The sequence below is a fragment of the Ochlerotatus camptorhynchus genome, unplaced genomic scaffold (genome assembly GCF_037179485.1).
Source record: "Ochlerotatus camptorhynchus isolate MF236.1 unplaced genomic scaffold, CSIRO-AGI_Acam_v1.1 ptg000015l, whole genome shotgun sequence".
NCBI classification, from domain to species: Eukaryota; Metazoa; Arthropoda; class Insecta; order Diptera; family Culicidae; genus Ochlerotatus; species Ochlerotatus camptorhynchus.
Window position 1 is genome coordinate 4187257 of NW_027040507.1, and position 24476 is coordinate 4211732.

At 39.2% G+C, this 24476-nt stretch overlaps 1 protein-coding gene across 2 annotated transcripts in view; it reads right to left on the reverse strand.

The window, feature by feature from the left end:
• Nucleotides 1-24476, reverse strand: part of tio (tiptop) — a 143982-nt gene that overhangs the window by 37475 nt on the left and 82031 nt on the right. Inside the window, exon 1 of one of the 2 annotated variants that reach the window (XM_065222999.1) lies at nt 15079-16496. The exons of the other annotated variant lie outside the window; for it this stretch is intronic. Coding sequence (XP_065079071.1) covers nt 15079-15134 — 56 coding nt within the window. The 5' untranslated portion in view covers nt 15135-16496. Of the gene's footprint in view, nt 1-15078; nt 16497-24476 lie in introns of those variants that run through there. 2 annotated transcript variants of the gene reach the window in all.

Below are 24476 nucleotides of genomic sequence, written 5' to 3' on the forward strand. Positions count from 1 at the left end.
GGCAGTCTCCAGTCAACCGAACAAGTTTTTCATAGACAGCAACATTCTAGACTTTCAGTAAAAGTGGTTTAAATCCTGTTCATAATCAAAAACAAATGTGTGAAAAAAGCTTTATTTTTGTTCAAAGAGTAACCTTACTTTAACTAATTATTTATGTGTTTCTGAAAATGTATAGCATATGAATTTAATTCGTTTGTCTTTTGTATCTCTTTATTAGTTTTTGTTTGTCTTGTCCCCCGTCTCGATGAGTCTCATCGTCGCCCACTGGTCACCATAGCCGGTCGAACTCCAGACGAATCTAGAACCACACTACCATTTATACTGGCGACAACGCTCTGATGAGACAACGAAACAGTACCTCCAAGCCTCTCCCCTTTTCCTATCTTTCGACAATGTACCCCTCTAACCTCGAGTAAGCCGCGAGTATTCGGCGCATCTTCTACTAGGCATAGAATTAAGTGAATTTTGTTACAAACAAAGAACAATGAATTATCGGCTCCGTAAAGCTAACGCGATTGAGCCTTAAAATAAACGAATCAGATAAAAATACTAATCATTTATATTATTACTTCGTGCTTGTAGTTAACGATTTACATAGTTAAAGATGCTTAACGTCAAATATCAGACCTAAAGCGGACATTTTATATACGATAGATGATGAGATGAAAGTATAGAGTTGATAGTTCCGTTAGAATACGGCAGAGCGAACATTGTATATAGAGAGTTGAAAGCGAGCAAATGACAATTTTGAGGGAGGTACGAATCGGATCGAGCATACTTTTTACCGAACTCATCCGTTGATGAGGGACGGTGAGGGGTTTTTCCCCCCGCCATCACTGGCAAAAGGGATGATCGCCGATCGAACCTCCGATGTGCGGCAACGTTTATATCGATTGTTACACACTCAAGTCAGCAGCTGACGTAACCATCTAGTCGATTGTTTTGCAAATGCAGCTATTGTTTTTCTTTACCACTGTCTGTGCTCCCGTCATCGTCAGCTTAACGATCCCAGGGAGACACGCGTATGGGAGGTTCTGCTGCTGTATTTTTCGACCAATGGAAGTATTGGTTGAGGTTGATTAATATCTGTTCACTCAGAATTTTCCAACAGTTGAAGAAAGGTTGTAATCTTCAACTGTTGGAAAATTCTGACAATTGTCAATGCTCATTATTTTTCTGCGCTACTTAGGGGTTGTTCCATAGCTACGTAGACAGTTTAGGGGAGGGGGGTTGACAATTATCCACGGCCCATACAAATTTAAAAAAAAATTGTGTATGGGCAATTGTCTACGCATATGGCGCGGTGGAGGGGGGTGGGGTTTAGAATAAAAAAAAAACTGTCTACGTAGTTCATGAACAACCCCTCAGCATGTCAAATGGCAATTGGAGAGCAATGTTTGTGTATACAAACGACCATTTTTTAACAGACCAAAATGCTCTGGTGAATTGAACAAATTTTAATAAAATTGAAGCCAAATAAAAGATCTGTTTTTTAAATAAATAAGCACAATCTTAGCTGTCTTGGCTTGTTCTTTAAAATAAAGCAGTAAAAAGGGTGCTAAAAATAAGAGATATAATGAAATCACACAAACTTCCGACGGATTCAATCAATCCAGCCCAAAACTATAAACATAAACCTTGATTAATCAGCAGTCAAGATTTCAGGAATTTAGATGTGTACACAGAAAAATCACACCCCATTAAAAATTTTAGGAAGAAATTCAAAATTTAGACCATTTTTTACGAACACAGTTTAAGTGTATTTTTTTCAAAAATAAAATTGTATTTATGCATCTTATCTATTAGTGAAGTACGCGTTGATTTCATGCTTAATTTCCACAGCGCTTTAAAAGCTTAAACTATGTTGATGTCTGCGGCACACTTATTCCTTGATTCGCAAGGAATAACTGAGCAGAAGACGCCAAGACGATACAGCTTTCAACATTGAATCAACTTTTTAAAATGTCCGAAATTCGATGTTTTGCGGTTTAAAAAATTATGCCTTTCTTAATGAATGCAAAGTAACGATAGTTTTGACGCTGGACTACGTCTGTGATTTCTATATGGATGTACACTTTGTGAAAACCGAAAATGGAACATGTAACAAAATTATGAAAGATTTTGAACGTTAATAACTCAGCTGCCCCTGGACCAATTTCAATAATTTTATCACCAATCGAACAGAAATATTTCTACGCATCTGTTTAATTTAAGACTTTATAATTTTCCAAAATACCACTTTTGAAAATCGCACGAATGTACAACTGTTGCTATGATAATTAAAATTATCACCGATTGCCTGCGATTTCCCTAACACAGATTTCAAAGTTGAATTCCATCCGGTCTCACCAAACGGTGTTTATTCAATCACCGCGTGGTGTTCTCCAGTACACCAAGAAAGGCTGCCTGCAAGCAGAGAGCTGCAACCCAGAGAGCTGGAATCAGTAGCTCTTCGTGAGTCGCTGTGGGCAATCCATGTCTAGCGAGTCATACTAAAGAGTGTAAACAGAGAGAAGCCTGCCTACAATCGCATTCCTACACAAAGAACAAGCTCCTGCTGCAGTTAACAAATAATATTTATTATATAAGACCACGTAGTCCTACGCGTCACCATAGGGCTGTCCCTTGTAGTTTTTGAGTGCAAGCCGAAAATTCGCTTCAATATGTCATCGTGACAAGAGAACATTTGAATATTACTAAAAGTACTAATCCGTGTCACTCTGGGATGCTTCTCCAGATAACCATAGATCGCATAAGAATGCACACACTAGATCGCATTTGGGTTTGCTACTAACTGAAATCACATAAAACTACAGGATAATTCCTTTTTGTTAGGATTCAAATTGTAGGAACAGGTATATTCCGATATAACGTAACTGTCACTTTTGACTTCCAGCGTCAATATCTCGCTAATAGCAATTGAACCATACAAGTTTATAATACCAATAGATGGGGAATTATCTCATCAGTCCGATGGTATTACTTTGATCGTTTGAATGATCTTCTACGAAAAAACAGCGATGGAAGTGAAAAGTGACAGTTACGTTATATCGAGCTATGCCACTATTGCAAAACTGTGATCAAAATGCAAGTTTCTCAACTGAGTTTTTAAAAGTCGTAACCACTTTATTGTGTGAAATCACAAAAAGCTACTAATCGTATATTTATACGAATGAATGACTAACAAAACTTTAGAGTTGCAGTGGTGTCTTAAGATTCAGTCCCTAACACAATCCGAAACTTTTCATCAGCATCGAAATTTTTCTAAGTCCAAATACACTTTCCTGATCGCATAAGTTATGGTGGACAAAGCCGAGTCTTGTCACTATTAACAAGGCATGAAAAGTAACAAGGACTAAGATGTGTTCCTTGGATTACTGAAAAATCCTGTTCCCCTAGTTTGAAGTAGTCAGGACTAGGAATCGGTGGTAGATCTTACATCCCGTAACGTACCACGAAAAGGTGATCTACCCATGTTACGGGGAGTCTTTCCGTTAGGGATATTTCTGCATATGAAGCACTTGTCTTTAATCCCCCGTGATAAAATATATTCCCCGTGCACACTTCCATACCCATCCCATCTCCACTGAACATTTGTTATGAATAAAACGTTTGACCAAACGCTTGATCGCAGCGGGATACTTCCGGTGGGAAATCGTGCACAAACACGTATTGCACATCCCAGCCCAAGTAACATAACAAGTTTTATCGATGTTTTGAACCACTCTACAAGTTTAGATCACGGTCTCTGACGTATTTTGCTGTCCTAAATGTTGTAGTTTATTTGGCTCTAGTCTTCTCAATTATTACCGATTCAAACCAAACACCCTGCACATAATCGAGAAATTACCAGAGTTTCAGAGTTTCATAAGTCACACTTGTTGGTCACGTCGCGGTTCTGTATTTACACCAATCAATCCAATCAGATTCCAGTGTGTCGACTCAAAGTCGAAAATAAAATTCCCTGACTTTCCAGTCGTTTTTCAGAAAATAAATCCAGTCCACAAAACTTCGTTACCAAAGAAGCTACAAGCTACGTAGTGTAAATTAAGGTTAGTTTAAAATGAGCAGCAGGGTAAGCTTTCGAAAATATCAAGAATAGCATACTGATGGCACGTACAACAGAACTTGATACTAATACATTTTTTACAGAACATATGACCGACTACCTACGAAGGATGTGAATAGGCCTAGGGCTATAAATACATATTTTAATATAATAATGAATAACTACTGCTCACAACTAGGCTTACTATTCATTACTAAGTAATAATAGGAATATTTAATCAATGTCATCAAACTTTCAATTTGTGTTCATAATTTCACAGCCAAATAAAATTCAACCCGTAGACGATCCTTTCTCTTAACAGATAAATTATTGTAAAATAACAGAGCAGTGATTATTCTTGCTTTGGCAACCGAACCTGAGGATGCACTGCTCATGCATTAGTCAGTTTCGTACTCCAACCGCAGACATGGCAAAATAATTTAAGTTTAATTATCATTAACATTTTATTCTCACAGTGAGTTCACATTACAACGAGAAATTGCAAGTTGAATATGTGTTTATTTTCAGATTACTTCTAAAAATGTTTATCATTTAAGCAGAAGAATTTTCTCCTGCAAACTCGGCTTCTTTTAGAGCATCCTGAGCTCTTGGAATCGACACCTTCTTTTATACGACGATCCTTGTCTACATGGAAAGCGAATGCGATTTTTCGAACTTGCTGAATAAGTTCATTCAAAATTTGTAAGTTTTCCAACCCACCTGCATGAATAACACCATCATAGATCTCACGTCGCGCTACGACTGAAGACCCACACGCAATGTGGGCGGAAGCGGAACGGAAACGGCAAGTTTGACAATTGTCACAAATGACATCAAGATGCCTAAACACAGTCGATTTGATTCTAACTAGTTTTCAATCCGACAAATAGGCTTACTCAGATCGGGCTTTTCCGCTACCACTGCCGTTGCGCTGTCATTGCGCTTGGGCCTTGACTCTTCCCTCATTTTTTTCAAAAAGATATTCTACATTTACCGAAAAACCTCTCTCTGCATTGGCGTTGCCATGCGATAAGCAGCAAATCATTTTCACAACCAACAATAGTTCTGAATACGCCGACCAATAACCTGTGCCAAAAAAAAAACGTCCAGTCGTTCCTTTTTGCGATCATATTGATCAAATGTTCATTTACCTGAGCAATATTGTTCAGATGAACAATATTAATGAACCTTTCCATAATGCCTCTAACCATTTGAGACATCGCGTTGTCTGTCTGAAATTCGCATTGAAATGGCTCAACTTCGACAGCAACTGATTTGAAGAAAGCTAGCTTAAATAATACCACGTTCAGACTACAGAGTTATATCATATTATAACGGTTGTCAAATAATTACAACACAGAAACCACCATCAAGATAGTGCTATAACGTGTTATAAATCTGTAGTCTGAACGTACTATTAGCCATCAGCAGCGAGTCATTAAAACAGTTTTTAACATCTTGGTAGGAAGCTGACGTTGGTCCGATTTTGTGTTTCTGGACGCCTTGAATAAATTTTCGTATTTGCGGAGTAATTTTGATTGCACTCTGAACAGTAGCACTATTTTCCAACCATTGGTGACCGCAAAACTTTAACGGGAATATGGTAGATCCAGAATACATCGTGATAAACGCTCGTCTTGCTGGTACATCTTTGAAGATATTGTAGATACCACGCAAATGTTTGACAACATCCCAACTGATACAGCGAACACTATCCTTGAATGCATTATGCAAAATATACAGCCCACAGCTTCCCAGATCTATCAGCTTCTCGCCACCTTTTTGTAACTCTAGCTTCAATTCACATTGGGCCCATCTATGGACACTTGCGGCAACCTGTTCGAAGAGATACCGGCAAGAGCATCCATAAACGCAACGAGTAGATCAAAAAATCAAAAACTTTGACGTCATGCACTGATAAAATTTCAAAGATTGTTGTTATGTGTTCCACACATGATTTTTTGCAATGTGATCAACATTATTTTTTTCCCTGACCTAAACTAAAATTCCGTGACATTCCCTGACTTTCCAGGTTTTCCCAGGTAGTCGACGCCCTGGTATAGCATCTGCTCAGAAAAACACACTTACCGACTAGGTGAGTAGGAGGTTAAATATTGTCACAACCAACAACGTCTAGTGTCTACTAAAAGATTTAAATTTTTACCAACCCTCCGATCACAGTTCAACTCAAGGATGTGTCAAATCTCTGTGGAAGTTGAATTTTTGCTGATCATAAAAGTAATTTCTGCTCAACTTAACAGCTACAAGTTCGCAACTCTATTTAAATTTAACATTTGATATTGAGAACCATCCTGGGTCCAAACCGGGAAGAGAAAAGTGGGGATTGTGGCAAAATAGTCGAGGAATCGACTCACGGTTATAACATAAAATTTGATGCTATGATGAAACACATAGGGGAAATGATGGCTTCGGCATGACAGACTATTTTCGGCAACCCAAATTGAAACGCTAATTTCGCTTGATTTTCTTACGAAAGCACTTCGCTCAATGCAGTCGAACGATTCTTTAGGCTTTCAGCTTCAATTTGATTATATTTTTACCACTTAGAAAAAGCAATCTAGCAGGGTTTTCTTGAAAAGAAACACACGCACTACAAAATGCTGCCGGTGAAAGCACAGCTGTATAACACGCAGCTCAAATAGAAAGGTTACCGAATAAAAAGATGTTGCCCACAATCGTCGCATTCACTAGAGAAGATTGGAGCTTTGTTTAAGCGTTTCAAAACAGTTTTTGACAATTATTTCGACTGAAATTGATAGAGCAGCTGGCAGCAAACGATTGTAAACAAACCAATACTGCATATGTGTGCGTTCCTTAGAGAAAAAGGCTATAGAAAGATGGTCACTGCTTAGGTTGCCGAGAATACGTTATATCCCTCTACATGAATTTAAAAAAATAAATGCGTACTCTTTTGCTCTACTTCACTTTTATTCAATTGTTGGAAACTAGCGATGCCAATTAAACTTTCAACTAATATATTATGGTTAAGACAAATTTCCCTGAGATTCGCTGATTTTCCAGGTCCTAACATTAATTCCCTGATATTTCCTGATTAACCCTGTCAGGGTGTCTCAAACTAAATTCCCTGATATTCTCTGATTTTCCAGTCGTTTTTCAGAAAACAAATTTCAGGAATAGAAAATCATTGACATGTTTTCTAAATTTCCAGGTTTAATACATGTAAGGCCAGGGCCGGGAATTCAGTCAGAGCAGTAACCGGGGTGAAACTTTGATTGATAATTATGGGTGAATGAAACTGCAATCATTTTTATATCAATCAGCTTGCTAACTTTTAATCTACCAGAACTTAAAGATAAAGTTATCATACAACTATTGGTTTAATCCCAACAACTTGCATTGTCATCACTAGCTTGATCGGCAGAGAGTGTTCAACAAGTTCATGATCTCCTTATTTCTTCAATTTACTCCATTTCCTCACCGATATTAGTCTTTCCGTTTTTTTTCCTCTGTTCGGGACCTAACACCACTGCGACCAGTAATTTGATCTATTGTAGTATATCCCCAGGGTTACTTCTACTCACTTGCTATAAAAAAAATGTTATTCGGAATTATGAAATCATGAGATGGTATAATGATAATAAGTACTGGTTAGCTACAAGAAGAGGTCGTGAAGTATATGTTTGACACATAACAACTGTAAATATTGCTTCCAGTGCGTCGCAATCAGCGATTTTACGACTCATAAGATCGCTGATTGTGACGCTCTGAAAGCGAAATTGCCAGGTTTTATGAGCCAAACATATGCTTTACATCCTCTTCTTGGTACTCATAAGTACAATACATCATTATATCATCTAATGATTGTATAATTCCGAAAAACATTTTTTTTACAGCTAGTGAGTGGAAGCAACCCTGTATATCCCGTGTCCTTAGTTTAGTGCATGTCGTATGACTCCATCACTATTGAGAAATGATGATGTATTCGATTTTTTTTACAGTTGTCATTCTCGCATTTATCGCTAGGATCCGACTCTAATTGAAAGGTACCGCTATTGATACCCTTCGGAGTGTTGAAACACCCTCCAAAGGCGCGCCCCTTTGTCAGTCAAAATTGGATTCCATAGCAACAAAATTAAGGAATAACACCGATAATGACCATGCATCAGATTCCTAGTCTTGACCACTTCAAACTAGAGAACAACGAGTGGAAGATTAGGAATCACATAGATGAAGACTAACTAACTAATTTTTCCCTTATTTCAAGATCATCCTCGGTGGACAAAGCCGAGTCTTGTCACTATCAACAAGGCATAACATGTAACAAGGACTAACATGTGTTCCTTGGATTACTGAAAAATCCTGTTCCCCTAGTTTGAAGTAGTCAGGACTAGGAATCAGTGGCAGATCTTACATCCCGTAACGTACCACGAAAAGATGATCTACCCACGTTACGGGGAGTCTTTCCGTTAGGGATATTTCCGCATATGAAGCACTTGTCTTTAATCCCCCGTGATAAAATATATTCCCTGTGCACACTTCCATACCCATCCCATCTCCGCTGAACATTTGTTATGAGTAACACGTTTAACCAAACGCTTGATCGCAGCGGGATACCTCCGGTGGGAAATCGTGCACAAGCACGTATTGCGCATCCCAACCCAAGTAACGTTGCAAGTTTTATCGAGGTTTTAAAACACTCTACACGTTTAGATCACGGTCTATAGAATCCTTATTAAATCCGAATTGTTACTTGGGAGGTAACCAATAAGCCCGCTAATTTGGATTGATTTTGCAATGTAAAGCTAACTTCAGGGCTGTTACAGGATTTTCTAAATTTGATCCGTGAAATCCGCGATTTCTCCAAAGAAATCCACGACTTCAAATACTAATCCACGACAAAAAAAAAATGTCATTGCCTAAAAATATCATTTGTATACTATTACATGGCATTTCAAGCTTATTGCTCATAGCATATTAGATTATTGCCTGCTCTCAACTCAGTGTTCTTTGAAGTACTTTCACATTTTAATTGAGAGCTTTCTATGCCTGTTCCATCCGACGTCTAAGGAAGTAGGTAAATTTTCCAACCCGAAAAATTAATAGACCGGACGGGAAACGAACTAAGGCTGTGAACCATTTGCATAGTTAAATTTAACTCGTGGTTAAAAGTGACATTTCGAAAGTTATTTTCTATGTTCGAAAATCCCTGTGCTGTCGATCGACCGGTTTTTGAGAAGAACTTAACAAAGGTTGTCAAAATTTAACTTCTCGTTCGAAATTTAACCACGCTCGGATAGCAGGGTTAATCGATAACTTTACATCTGTCAAATTTTAACCAAAAGTTAAAATAATCCACCAAATGGTGCAGAGCCTAAGTCGCCTCCAGCATGGACTTGCTTTGCAGTTGCGCCTTTACCGACTGAGCTAAAGGAGTATCGTTTGTAACATTTGAAAAAAAAAATTAAAAAAAATTACCATGTAAATTACAATTCAGTTATTTATGTATAGTATAAATTCTGAGTGACAAGGGAGCCTTCAGCGGTGGTCTATTTTTGGACCAACTTTATACTGGATTTGGAACAGTGAAAACTAAATAGAACCAGCCAAAATAGATCAGCATTGATGTTTATGCACCGGTGATGTATTTTTTTTTCTTAACTGTCAAACATTCAACCATTTTCGAGTGGGGCAGAGTTTTTGAATCCGGATTCAAATATTTGTTTTCAAAAGATGGATTGGTTTGACCAACTAATCTTTACTGCCAGCAGTGTCTCGCTATCGGAGGATAATGAAGAATATTTGCTTTTTCGTTTGGCTGAAGGTGAGCCGCAAATTCATTCATTGAATCATACCAAATAATAATCATATATTTCTTGTGATTTGGCAGCAGAAAATCATAACCTAAAACGGAAAGGCTCGCGCTGGTCTGTTCCTTTGACAGCATCCTTCGAAATAGCTAGCCACGATCGACATAACTGTTCGTCTTCCTCCTACAAGCAGTTGCTACCTCGCTTGGGATGTGGCTGTGACATTCTACAGGAAAAATTTCTTTGTTGTTCAACTTCCAGGATGCTCAATTTGATTACAACTTACCTTCAACTGAACAGAAAGCAAACAAATTTATCATTAATCGAATTAATCACCGACAGAAAACGACAAGCGAAATCAAAAGACTGCCACGAACAAGCACCTGACTGAAGAATCTATTTGTTTTGGTTTATTTCCCATCGTCTGTCAAAAAACCCAACACACGCTCGTTCGAGCTAACTCAAACTTGAGTACAAGTTACTCAATTTCATATCATGCTTTGAAACGTCATAGTATGTGTAATCGTGATTTATGAATTTGAGTAACATTAACTCAAGAGAAAATTAATATTGGCAAAACTGATTTTTGAGTTTCTTGCCTATGTTCCTACTGAAAATAGGTTCCTACTGAAAATAGGTAGATTCCGGAAGATCTCCAGAATGGCTCAAGATTTTTCAAGAACCGCTTGCTGTTATAAAATTTTCGTTCAATTGTGATCGTTTGAAATTGGTTTCATAAAAATTCGTTGAAAACTGACGAAACGGCATTTGAATTTGAGATCTTGGAGGTTCGTAACGCAAAGGTTAATAAGGAAGTGCAAATAGAGGCTAAAACGTCTCTTGATTGCTATTATTCTTGTTTGGTTATTTTTCGCAAGAAAGAAAACATGCGAAAGTGATACAAAAAAAAATCAACAGCATCCAATTTGAGTTGTTCATACTCATTTCCATATCTACTAGATCTTATTCAACTGAGTAGAAACTTTTTTGTGACTTTTTACTCAATTTTGAGTTAGCTCGAACGAGCGTGTAGAGTGATTTGGAACAGTATTTTTCTTGTTCCAAATTGTGACGAAAATAGATCAAATCATATACCAGATTCAAAATTATGCAGATTAGATCCGGTATAAAACAAAATTTGGAACACCGGTGCAGCAGTGTTTTTGTGTTTGTTCTAAAAAAATAGACCAAAACCAGGATTTGGACCACCGCTGAAGATGCCCTAAGTGAACATATTAAAACACCCTTACATTATGAGATTTTTTTTTTAATAATACCGGCCTAGATTTGGTGAAACATTATTTAAAAAAAATAGACATTTTCATTTGAAATGCAAATTTTCTTGAAAATTAACCTTTGCGTCTCTGACGTATTTTTCTGTCCAAAATGACTCTAGCCTTCTCAATTATTACCGATTCAAACCAAACACCCTGCACATAATCGAGAAATTACCAGAGTTTCAGAGTTTCATAAGTCACACTTGTTGGTCACGTCGCGGTTTTGTATTTACACGGATATCCCTTGAGGTCTGTCCAATGGTGAGACATTTTCGTGAGATTTTTTCGTTGTAAAATCATAACCGAATCATATATATGTAGCTTTGTGGATCATGCGCGACTTATTACTATGTATACCGAAAATTATAGGTTTTCCAAATAGTCCAGGCCATCAGTTGATTTGTTCTAATAGATCAACCAAGACTGCAATAATGTCTGTACACGCAAACCAAAAATCTATTACAATGAATGTTAGTTCCGTTTCCCATCATCCTCTGTTCATGAACATCGCAGCGAATGTTAGAAGTTGACCTTACAGGCGATGTAATGGTTTTTTGTCTTTTTCATTTCGTGTTCTATCTACGCTTTCGACTATACCAGTAAGCTTGTAGAACGACACACACACTTGCCTCGAATCTCTCCAGCAGAAAAAGCATACGAAGTCGAGTATGCGAGAAAATGACCGCTTCATGTTTGCTTTTAGGCTATCCATATTCAGGAGCAAGTGGAGCAAGGACAGGTCTGATAATCGAAGCGTTCTTGGCTCGAGTCCAGTCGGAAATCGGATTCCTATTTTTTTCGACATAACTAATTTACCTCACTAATACACTCTACATTTTTCGGTCTCCAATTTTCATGCATTGGACCGCAGCTAGGTATATCGCATCCTCGGTTCATGCGGTCTTCACTAACATCCTCTGATGATGAATCCCACATAATTGTAAGCGAATCTTACATCCCTCGGGTTGGGTGTAGTATCGAAAAATGTCCAATCAGATTCAAAGTGTCTATGCTGGTCATGCAGGATCTATTTCCGAGTAATCCAGTTGTTCAAGGTTCTTCAAATTGTCCTTCAAACCGAGATTGAGACAATGTCTTTATTATCGAAATATTTCCAGACAGATGCACAGTGTCTATATGGATAATGTATGATTTATTTTCACGTATACCAGATGATCTAGGTTCTCCAAATCGTCCTGCATTTCAGATGATTTGTTTTACTAGATCAACAAAAATTGGGCTAATATCTGTAGTATCGAAATATCGATTTGGAAATCCTAGAACATTTGGCATACACGGAAATAGGTTGGCATGATCCACATAGACACTGCAAATCTGTTTGGACATATTTCGATACTAAAGATGTTGAATTAGTCTTAGGTGATCTAGTAGAAAAATTATCTGATTTCCAGAATGATTTCAGAACCTATAACATCTTGTATACGTAGCAATAGGTCGGGCACGATCCACATAGACACTTTGAATCTGTTCGGACATATTTCACTACATACACTACATACATTATTGCAGTCTTGGTTGAACAAACCAACTGAACTCCAGGACGATTTGGAGAACTTAGAATATCCGGTATACATGGTATACAATTGCTCGCATAAATACGATTCGTTTATGATTTGACAACCAAAAATGCAATGTTCATATTGGAAATAAAAAGAAACATGTAAATGTCTCACATTGGACAAACCAATTGTGATCATTTCTCAATTATTTGCAGGGTGTTTGGTTTGAACCGGTAAAAATTCAGAGCCAAATGAACAACAAAATTGATGACTACAAAATAATCCGGGACGGAAAGGTTACAATAAATTCCACAATTTTTGTGACGGCACATCAGTCCCTTCGGAATTTTCGCGACATCATTTAATGTTTCCGCGATTTTCGCGACTGAAAGTTCAAATCCGCGACAATCCATGAAAATCGTGAAATTCGCGAAATCCGCACCTGTTGTAACAGCCTTGTAACTAACGACTTATACTGGGCTTCGGCACATTATTAGTCGGAATATTATTAAGCAGGCTTGTTGGGTACTTGGAATTGCGCCCCACTTTCTTCCCATCAGCATAACCGAAAATTTGATGTTCAGAGTTGTGCTTTCACAGAATTAGATATTTTGGTCCATATTACCCTGAGTTCAATATTTAATCATAATCTGCCACTTCAAGCAATGAAAAATTCGTCCATGCAAGTAGGATCATAATTCTTAATCCTTATCCGGCTCTTAAGCACACAATAAGGAACTAGAACTACAAGTGTGCAGAACGATATCTCTTAACTTTTTGCCATTCTAGCATTTACACAAAGACGCTCCAACCCATTGTTTGTTTGACCGAACTAAACACAGCGCCACTCAGAAATGCGATAATCCTCTTGGAGCATGAACTTTGTCACAACCAACAATGTATAGCTCTACTCGAAGATGTAAATGGATTTTTACCGCCCCTCTGGATCCCATTTCAAATCAGGGAAGGCCCACTAGCGTGTAAATTTATATGATTTGGAAAGTTCCTACAGTAATGCATCTGTAATTTTTATACAATACATATGCAGCTGGAGCGGACTATGTTCTTTGCTTTAGCAATTAAAGTAATTCATTTCAGCTCTCACAAGCTCACATTTCTATTGAAGGTTTTATTAATTAACAAACATCCTAAAACTAAACCGAGTAATTGAATTGAATGAGACTAGTTATGCTTTTCAGGAAGGATTTAGAAATACTTCTCTGATTGTTAAATAAATTCCATTAGATTCCATGATTTTCCAAGACTTAATGGAATTTCTTGAAATGCCCTAATTTTCCAGGTAGTCGACACCCTTGGCAGTATAAAATGTGTATGTAAACAACTTTTGTAACATCCATGGGATCTGAGAACTGCTTTCGTAAAACATTAGCATCGCATCGATCAGCATTGTTTTTTTATATTCTAACTGTTTATTTGTTATGGGACAACTGTTAATGAAACTTGACGGAGCCGAAAGTCTTTAAAACATTTTTACAATTAAAAGCGTTTCTGTTTGCAAAGCATATTAATTTGCTGGTTACAAAACGACATATCAAACACTCGTCTGATTTTCCAGAATCTAACACTTTGCTTGAAAATAATCAATAGCAAGGTTACACCTGATAAACTGTACTTAGTTCCGCTTTCATTACAATTTGATCGTGAAAATGAAGCTAGGAAAAAACAAACCTCTCACGAGAAATGTCCCCATAAGCACATGCCAAAACCAAACACCGCCAGTGTTTCGTCAGCCATTCTTCGGCACAAGTTTTCAATTTTCCTTTTCATCGTTCAAAAATTGAAAGACTCCAAAAAAATAAAACAGCAAAATATTGCAACTACACAACAGCGACCGACCAAAGGGGCCGGTCCATAAAAGTTTACGACGTTCCACTTAAAGGAGGCCATAAATCGAAGGCCACCATAGCACAACACAGTAGGTACCTACGTACAGTAGCACACTTCACCCGGTACCAACACACACCACCAGCACCACCATCTCCAAGTCAGGAGAGCACTCGGCCAAAGGGAAGTTGAAGTAGCTCCACCGCACCATTTCAGGCTACGGCAGTAGGAAAGTACGCGCTCTCCGGTGAAAACACGCACCAATGACCACCGAAAACGATGGAGAACAAAAAAAAAAAACTAGAAACAATTGCGTTCACTGCGATAGGCGAAAAGTGGGAGGCAACACAATGTTATTGTTTCTTTTAATTAGCGACTCAGAGCTGCCGAGAGCTCCGGAGAGCTGTCTGAGATGTATGAAACTATAAATAACACCGCACGTCGTCATCTATCATCGTTTCGTTAGGTTTTCTGCCGCTACTTATTGGCCTCAAGGAGTTCGCCGGTTGGACGGCATGGTCCTCATAGAGTATTTCTTAGATGATGGGTTTCGGTTTTAAAATAATATAGCGTTGAATGAAGCAGGAATTGATGATTACCTGGCGTGAAGTGCCTGACGGTAGATTTCCAACATTACTGCCTCGTGGAGCATCATTGAAGGGAGATTTTGGTTCTCAATTTTTGAAACGTTTTCTTCTAACCGGTTACTCCAGGAAAAAAAAATTGGCTCAACTTGCGTTGATTAACTGCTCTTCGTTCGTGGGATTCAGCACATTTTAGCTTGCGGTTTGGTTATTATTTTGCTCTTCCAATACGAACTGGTATACTTTCACTTCGGTCAACAATAACACTTGGCGACTGGTTTCATGTGAACGGATTCAATCACTGGGAAACTTTCTTGTTCCCGTTTTTTTTTTCTTCTTCTGGAAGAGAGCAGACAGGTGCTGCTGTTTGCATACACGCAGGCAAAGTGAGTAAGGGATGATGATTACAAAGCGCGACCGGGTCGCAAACACTCGCGTATTCGGCCAAACACTACGACGACACACATTTTGCTCTGTATCTTCTTGGAGTAGCTCGGCGTTCACGCGCGATACGGACGGTAGCGTCTCTCATCGGGCTGGTGGCCAGCGAGAAAGGTTCTAGCTGCCAATTCCTGGCAAAAGATGTCACTCTGCTAGCCTTCGGATTCACTCTGTTGTTCTGCTACTGGTGCTGATGTCGTTGTAGTTCTTCTTGTTCTTCTACCACAACACACCTCTACACTAGCCACTGTTTGGCGCCGTACTGTTGGCGGATGCTTTTGTCCTTCGTCCTTTCACCGCGGATTTGACTGATGCTGCGAAGCGCGCTCCGGACTTTGACGAGCTCTTTGCTTCCACACGGACATCACATCATTGACATGACGAGAGCGACACAACACGTTCGCTGCTCCCGGTTTGATGATGACGACCCGCGCGCTCTCGCCAGGCTGCCTGCTACCATCAGGAGCCTGTGTCTCACACAAGCAAGCACACGTCGTCGCCAACAAACGTAGACAGTGACATGCACACACGATATACACAAAACACTCACGAACTGGCTCCAGCAAAAAACAATAACATCCACACAACACACAAACACGTCCTCCGGAGAGAAATCACACGAAAGGAACTCGCGCCTTCGTACTCTCCCTGCTACCACCCCCCAGGTCCTTGCAGCACCGCCTCACACCCAAGGCGTTGGGATCTCTCCTCGCACGAAGACTGTCGGTGCCTGTCGTTCCAGAAGGACACCACTGCCGTCGTCTCCGCGACTAGCACATTGAAGGCCGTGTGCGCCCACTCATACAGTCTCACACAGTTGCACGCGAGATTGTTCTGTTTTCACCTTTCGACACGAAAACGCACTCTTCACTAGATCTCAACAGCGCACTCTTCCCTGTATAGTGCCTGCTGTTCGCCCTCGCAGAAATTGCCGACGATACACACACCGTCCGCAAGTCTCGGTTCTTTGCTTTGACGCGTTCTTGCTAAACCGCCTGTCTACGAAACACTGAGTGATGGCTAGCTGCTGAAAGCAAACCGAGCTCAGTGTGTGATGATCACCGGGCGCTCTCTGCTCTCTACCCACATTTGGGTGGGGATAATCACTCTCTAAAGGGGAAAAACCTCCGCACTAATACAACCCCATATCAGAAAACCTTACCGAAACTGTAATAGACTGCCCAGAAGGCAGTAAATAACATAAAACTTCGTGAGAGCCATCCACACAGGGGAACGATTCCCCTTCCCTTCGGTTCTCTCTTTCGCATGTCGCTCTCTTCGTGCGCCATAAATCTCTCCTCCCGAACGTTTCGCGAAAAACGCCGAGAGCTGACAGTTCCAGAATGCATGTTGTTTTCATAATTTATTGTTATTGTTTTTCGCCCTACTACCGACGACCATTGGATTGCGTGCGCAAGGTGTACCTGGCTGCCTGTGTACGAGTGAGCGCAGCACTCGCACACACCGACAACGCCACACCGGGGAGGATCAGGTCGCTCGTGCTGCCGTCGGGAAAATTTCCCGACTTGGGTGGAAAAGTGCGAACCATGGCATCAGCATAAGCATGTATGCGAGGAGCGAGTGCTTGCCACACGACGCCCTGTGGGATAGCTCTCTCTCTAGCTCTATCTAGATGGAAGGCACCGACCGACGACAGCGACGGGAGCGTCCGAAGGAAAAGCGCAAAAAAGTACTCCGGGGCTGTAAATTATGACCATTTGGAGATGAGTGTGTGATGTGATGTGATGTAAGTCTCGTCAAGTCGTGTCCGGAACCGGAATGGGAAAAGGGATTTTCTGGCTGCTGCTGCTGCTGGTGGAGCGCTGGCGGATCCACGGAACGTGCAGGAACCCTTTATCCGAAACAGTGCTTGCAAGGGTGGTGGGGTTTGGGTGCGGCGGCGGCGGCGGCGATAATCATATAATTGAGCATTACTTTTAATGTGTCGAAAAAGAGCGGTACGTGATAGGTATGAAAATTTGATGAGTTCTGGCGAAGCGGAGGTGTGCGTGTGTGGGTAAGGTGGAGGTGGTGCTGGGACGTGTCATTAATTTTGATCCCATCACAGACTCGGGTCCTGTGGCACCAGAGCATTCCGGATGTGTCACGACAACTGAAATGGCAAGATTTTATCGAGCAGCAGGAGCAGCAGCGTATCGATTGGGGTTGAGGATGAATTTGCCGTCGGAGTTCGATTCAAATAAAAGTGCCTAGCCTGTGTGTGATGGTGGGTGGGTTGGTGTAATGCGTCGTAAAAATTTACGTGCAAAAAGCAATCTTCCGGGGGAGCTCGTGACAAATGCTTGATCCAATATTGATCCCTGAACTCGGCTCGAGAGCGTTCCTTTGCGTGTGTGTGAGTGTGTGGCTGCGTGTATGTGGCAGATGGTACGAGTGGTTTTAAGGATTGCGATTGATTTGTTCTACGTAATCGGATTGGGAGCGATTATTTGATGCTTGAGTGCGATGTTGGCAATCGTATATGACAGGAACTGACTGATTGGTGTTGGCGGAGGTACTTTTCTTTGATGGCTTTGTTTAGATGTCGAAGCATGAAAAGTGCTTGGTGATAGCAGTTTAGTGACAGATCGATGGATTTGTGATTGCTTCGGAATGCTGATAATGTTTTACTTCGATTGGAAGCATTACTCAAATTATTGGTGTTGATGGTTCATACAATTATGAATTCGAACAGCTGATTATTTTTTAACCGCTGAAAAAGAATTTTAACAACTTCAAATTTCGGAATAAGATATGTCTCCCTTTTGTGTTCTTGTGATCTTTGAATAATTTCGCAGATGTTATTGTGCAATCACTTTCATTTATTTCTTGTCTTTATTAAAGAGATTTTCAGTCGTGGGCTGGTTCGTCTCTACTGTGCAATCACAATCGTACTAAATTTTTAAAGAAATCCAGGAAAATATCCATTTAAAAAAGATCGTCCCCGAACCGGGATTTTAAAGGGGCATCAAGAACAATAAGCGCATATCTGTATGAAGCTGTTAGGTCTGTGGTGATTTTTTATAGTTTTTATGTCTAAAAGTAGGGGAATAGGCTCTAATGTTGACCTATGGACCTAAGATTTGGCCCATCGCTAACAATCTGCTATTTATCAATTTTATCTAGATGAACGCGTCATTGGGACGGTATTAATGGATATTTTTGGTCGCTATTGAAAATTTAGTCGATTGCTGATTTTATGTATGGGCCCAAATTAGGAGCATTTAGGCCGACATTACATCCATTTCCCCTATATACATATACCATTCATTTAAAGTTTAATTGACCTTATGGAGACGCATGATAGTCGAGATGTATGACACTGTTGATGACGATTTTGGAAATTAAAGATGGGATTCGATCATTTGCCTTAAAAAAATTCTCAACTTTATTTGCAGTAATTTGGCAGCAGTAGCAAAAGCATTGATAACATAAGAACACATTTCTTCTACACTAAAATTCGCAGACTGTTATGCCAACCTTAACAGATAAACCTACCACCTGTATGAGTTTTGAAATTTTGACATGACAACATTTTCTTGATCAAAACAGTCGTCGAGTTTTGAAGTCAACAATTGTTTTGGTTCATTCGTGGATGGATTTTCATTATCAATTGTGTTGAAAGAAGCGCCGACTTGATAAAATTATAAGGGGTAAGTTTTCGCTATAACAAATGCCAGTTTACTCACATAGCAGAATTGCGTCAATCCTAAACTGAAAAATTTGCTAATTAGAAATGTTTCGTAAATCGGCACTAGTGGTTTGTCGTACTGTCATTAACTAAAGTGACAACATCTCACACTGAGCAAATATACTTATTAAGCTTCTTTGCCAATTGGAACCTTTTACACTGCATATATCCTAACTTTCCCATGGTGGAATGCATTGTAAATATTATTATTAGGGCGCGTTCATGTTATGTCACGGTAAATTTGCCTAAAATTGATCTTCCTTCCCTCACCTCACAGTGGAAAAAACGAGCCCGAATTCCTACAGTTGAGACGCCGCTGAATTTCAATCGAGAACGGAAATTTTCATCCTGTGTCGAGGCTGGCAATTGGTCGATTTTGCCCCATTTCACTCTAAATATGTATCTTTTTGAGTTGGTATATAGCTACAATTGCCACTGAATTTTTTGACTGAAAATCAGCATATTTCACGTGAACAATTATAGGGAATTTAATGGTGCTGGTTTCATTAAGTGCCGGGTCCGGGCAGTGGTCCATTTTGTAAAATGCTAGCGCCCTTGTAATTCAGGGAAATTTTTTAAAAAATATATTAAATTTTAAATGGCCGCGCCTGATAGACAGGTTCAGGGATAAAATGATATCTATCGTAAAATTTGAAGTGGCTAGCGCCGCTTATATAAACGTTCCGGAAGAAGTTTAGTGCCGTGGTGTATGTTGTGGTAAGCGTGATTACCTCTCACCCCAGCATGCCTGGGTTCAATCCCAGTAAGCGCCGCCGGGATGTTCTGAGGCATAACATGTCTGATCACGCCTTCCTTCGGAATTCAATTCACACCTTTCTTCGGAATTCCTTTCGGAAGGGAAGTAAAGCCGATGGTCCCCAGTTCATGAGTTGATGGGTCTATAGGTAGGGTCCAGATATGGGAGCTGCCTCACTGGCGTCGGTAGCAAGTGATTCACTTGTGTCGGAAAACAAGATCGAAGAAAAAAATCAAGGAAAAGAAAAAAAAGGAAGAAGTAAAAAAATATTAAGTTTGAAATGGCTAGTACCCCTGGTAAACATGTTAAGTTAAAAAAAAATATTGAAATCTTTTAATTTGAAGTGGCTAACGCCCACTAACGGTGCAATTTATTGGCGGACAAAAAGTTGGCGCTACTTAGTGGCGTAAGATAGAAATTTTGACATGATGATGCTTTCAAAATTCATTCACGGTGAGATATGGGAGAGAAGTTTGGATTCATATATCGAAAAAATCGAAATTACTTCGGAAAGTATTTAATCACTTGAGAATAGTTCGGAATCACTTCGAAAAGTACTAAATTGCTTCAATTCAGCATTTCAGTTTCAGCAAAGCAATCACTTCGGAAAGTAGTAAATTACTTCAGAAAAGTTCTAATTCACTACAGAAAGTACTAAATCTCTTCAGAAAAGTTTTCAATCATTTCGAAAAGCTCGGAATTACTCCTGAACGCACTGAATCGATACAGAACAGTTAAGAATCAATTTAGAAAGTACTGAAACCCTTTAGAAATGTTAAGAGTCACTTCACAAATTACTGAATAATTTCAAAAAAGATCGAAAACACTTCAGAAAAATTCAAAATTACTTCGGAAAGTACTGAATCATCGTGGAAAGTTCACTACGGAAATAATTGAATCACTTTTTTTTTCCTCTGTTCGGGACCTAACACCACTGCGACCAGTAATTTGATCTATTGTAGTATATCCCGTTTCCTTAGTTTAGTGCATGTCGTATTGCTCCATCACTATTGAGAAATGATAAAGTATTCGATTTTTTACAGTTGTCATTCTTGCATTTATCGCAAGGATCCGACCCTAATTCAAAAGTCCCGCTATTTATACCCTTCGGAGTGTTGAAACACCCTTCAAAGGCGTGCCCCTTTGTCAGTCAAAATTGGATTCCTTAGCAACAAAACTAAGGAATGACACCGGTTATGACCATGCATCAGAACCCTAGTCTTAACCAAGGTTGCAAAGACTCATTTCAGCTAAAATAATGTTTTTCGGAATAATAAAACCAAAAGATGGTATGATGGCATGTTTTACTTGTAACTTACAAGAAGAGGTTACAAAGTATGCGTTGAAAACATAAAACCTGTAAATTTTGCTTTCTATGAGTCACAATCAGCGATTTGCTGATCGCTGAGTGAGTGAGTGAGTGAGTGAGTGAGTTTGTGAAAAATCGCTGATTGTGACTCTCATGAAGTGAAATAAACAGGTTTAATATGTCAAACACATTCTTTGAAACCTCTTCTTGTATCCTACCAATTCAAAATTTGATCATGGCATCTAATTATTTCATAATTTAGAAAAACATTGCTTAAACTGAAATGAGTCTTTGCAACATTGGTCTTAACCACTTCAAACTAGAGAACAACGAATGGAAGATTAGGAATCGCATAGATGAAGACTAACTCACTCATTTTTTCCTTGTTTCAAGATCATCCTCGGTGGACAAAGCCAAGTCTTGTCACTATCAACAAGGCATAAAAAGTAACAAGGACTAGGATGTGTTCCTTGGATTACTGAAGAATCCTGTTCCCCTAGTTTGAAGTAGTCTAAAGGTGATCTACCCACGTTACGGGGCATTCATCACTTAGAAATGCACTGAATCATTGCAAAAATGTTCAGAATCACTTAGGAAAATACTGAATATCTTTAGGAATGTTCGGAATCACTTTGGAAAAGTTCATGATCATTTCGGAAAGTACTGAATCATTTAAGAAAGTACTAAATCACTTCAAACAATTCGGAATCACTTCAAAGAGTACTAAATTACTGGTGACATCGCTCTGATGAGACAACAAAATCCCACCTCCAAGCTCCTCCCCTGATCCTATCCTTCGACAATGTACCCCTCAAACCTTGGGTAATTTTGTTATAACCAATGATCAATTAATTATCGGCTCCGTAAAGCTACCACGATTGAGCCTTACAAATAAACAAACTAGATAAAAAAGAGTACTAAATCACTTTTGAAAAGTTTGGAATCACTCCGGAAAGTACTGAATCATTCCAGAATGTTTGCATTCACTTCCGCAAGCACTAAATCACTATGGAACGAGCTAAATCAATCTAGGAAAGTTTTAAATCACTTCAGAAAAGCTCGGAATCTCTTCGGATAATTTTGCATCACATCAGAAAATTTCTGTTTCACATTGGAATACTGAATCATCCCAGAAAGTTTGCAATCATTTCCGCAAGAATGGAATCACTTCGAAAATAATTGAATCAGTTAGGCATGGATTGAATCACTTTGGAAGTACTGAATCGCTTCAGAAAGTTCATAACCACTTCGGAAAGCAGTGAATCGTTTCAGGAAGTACTGAATCAGTTCAAAAAAAAAAAAAAAAAACGAAATCACTCCAGAAAGTACTGAATAATTTCAGATAATTTGTTATCACTTCCAAAAACACTGAATCTCTTCGGAAAGAACTGAATCACTTTTGAAAAGTTTGAAATCACTTCTGAAAGTACTGAATCACTTCAGAAAAGCTCAGAAATTCTTCGGATACACAGTAAAAAAAGTAATTTTGATATCACATCAAAGTGGATGCACTTCAATCGTGTCGAAAATAAGGTGTATTATTGCTTACCAAAAAGGAGAAAATTTTCATTAATACAGTGCATGAGCTCACATTACGCTGCTTTTAATGCATTTATTTTGGTGGCCATAAAAATGACATAAGATTTTTGGCATGATTAAAGTGTATCCTGACCGAAATCCGAGCTAAATTGAGTACTTTATTTAACTGTTCCTGGGTCCCATCTCATTGCTCAATTTCAAATAATGAGAAAGCGGACTCGCTAGCTAAGGTGGGCGCTATGGAAGGCGGTATTTTTGATCGACAAATCGCCTTTGCGGAATTTTTCTCAATTACCCGGCAGCACGTCCTCACCAACTGGCAACAAAAATGGAATGAGAGTGATCTGGGAAGATGGTTACATTCTATTCTCCCACAGGTATTGAACAAGCCATGGTTCAAAGGATTGGACATAAGCCGTGACTTTATACGTGTCATGTCAAGGCTCATGTCCAATCACTACTCGTTGGCCTCGCATTTCTTCTGAATTGGGCTCGCAGGCAGCAATTTGTGCGCTTGTGGTAGTGGCTATCACGATATTGACCACGTGCTTTGGTCATGCACCCACCATTGTGTTGCTAGATCCGAGTTATCCGCATCCCTCAGGGCCCGAGGAAAACAACCTTTGCGGCCGAGATCTCGATTATTTTAATTTAATTTATGTGTTTTTAAAACGGATCGATCTGAGGATAGTAGTTAGTGTCATCTTGTCTTCTCTCAAGTTCTAGGTCCCCATCGGTGTACCCCCATGTTCGTCTTTTCCTCCAGTATGTCGCATAGTTCTAGATCAAGAGCACATTGCTCGAAAAAACCTTGTGTTCTCAATCCCTACCTTGCCATCCATTTGTTACAATTTGTTACCCTTAACCTCGAGATAGCCACGAGTAATCAGGCCTCGCTTTACTAATGTTAAGTTTAAGTAATTTTGTAACGCAAACGATGAATATCGGCTCCGCAATGAGCAAATGAGCCTGGAAAAATAAACGCATTAAAAAAAAAAGAAGTGCATCCTCTTGGATGTAATATTAAAATTTATTTTTTGCTGTGTAGTATTGAATGACTTCAGAAAATTTCAGAATCTCTTTGTAAAATACTTAATCTTTCCAGAATGTTTGTGATCACTTCCGTAAGAACTGAATAATTTCGGAAAGGACTGAATCACTTCACAAAGCTTCGGATAGTATTGTATCAATTCTCTCAAGTTTGCAATCACTTGCTCAACAACTGAATCCCTTTGTAATAACTGAACTTCAGGAAAGTTTAGAATCCTTTCAGAAAATATTCAATCATATCAGAGACATTTGAATCACTTTGGGGAGGACAGAATCATCTCAAAGAAGTTCGAAATCACTGCTAAAAATACTAAAACACTTATGAAAATCTCGGAATCAGTTTGAAAAGTACGGAATTACTGAAGAAAAGCTTCAGACAGTACTGAATCACTTCATGTAGTACAGGCATAATTTAACAATTTACAGCATTTGAATGTTTTACCGAGATGTTTGCAAAAGGCTCGGCTGTTGGATCTGGGCACTTTTTTTTGCCGAGCTCGGCGAGTAAATCTAAGTGTGTGTTAAAAACTTTTATACGTGTCAGTGCTGCAAAATCTCGACCATACACGACGATATTGACAAAATAGCTTTGGTTACTCATTCTTCTAGGAGTCTTCTTCATGGGA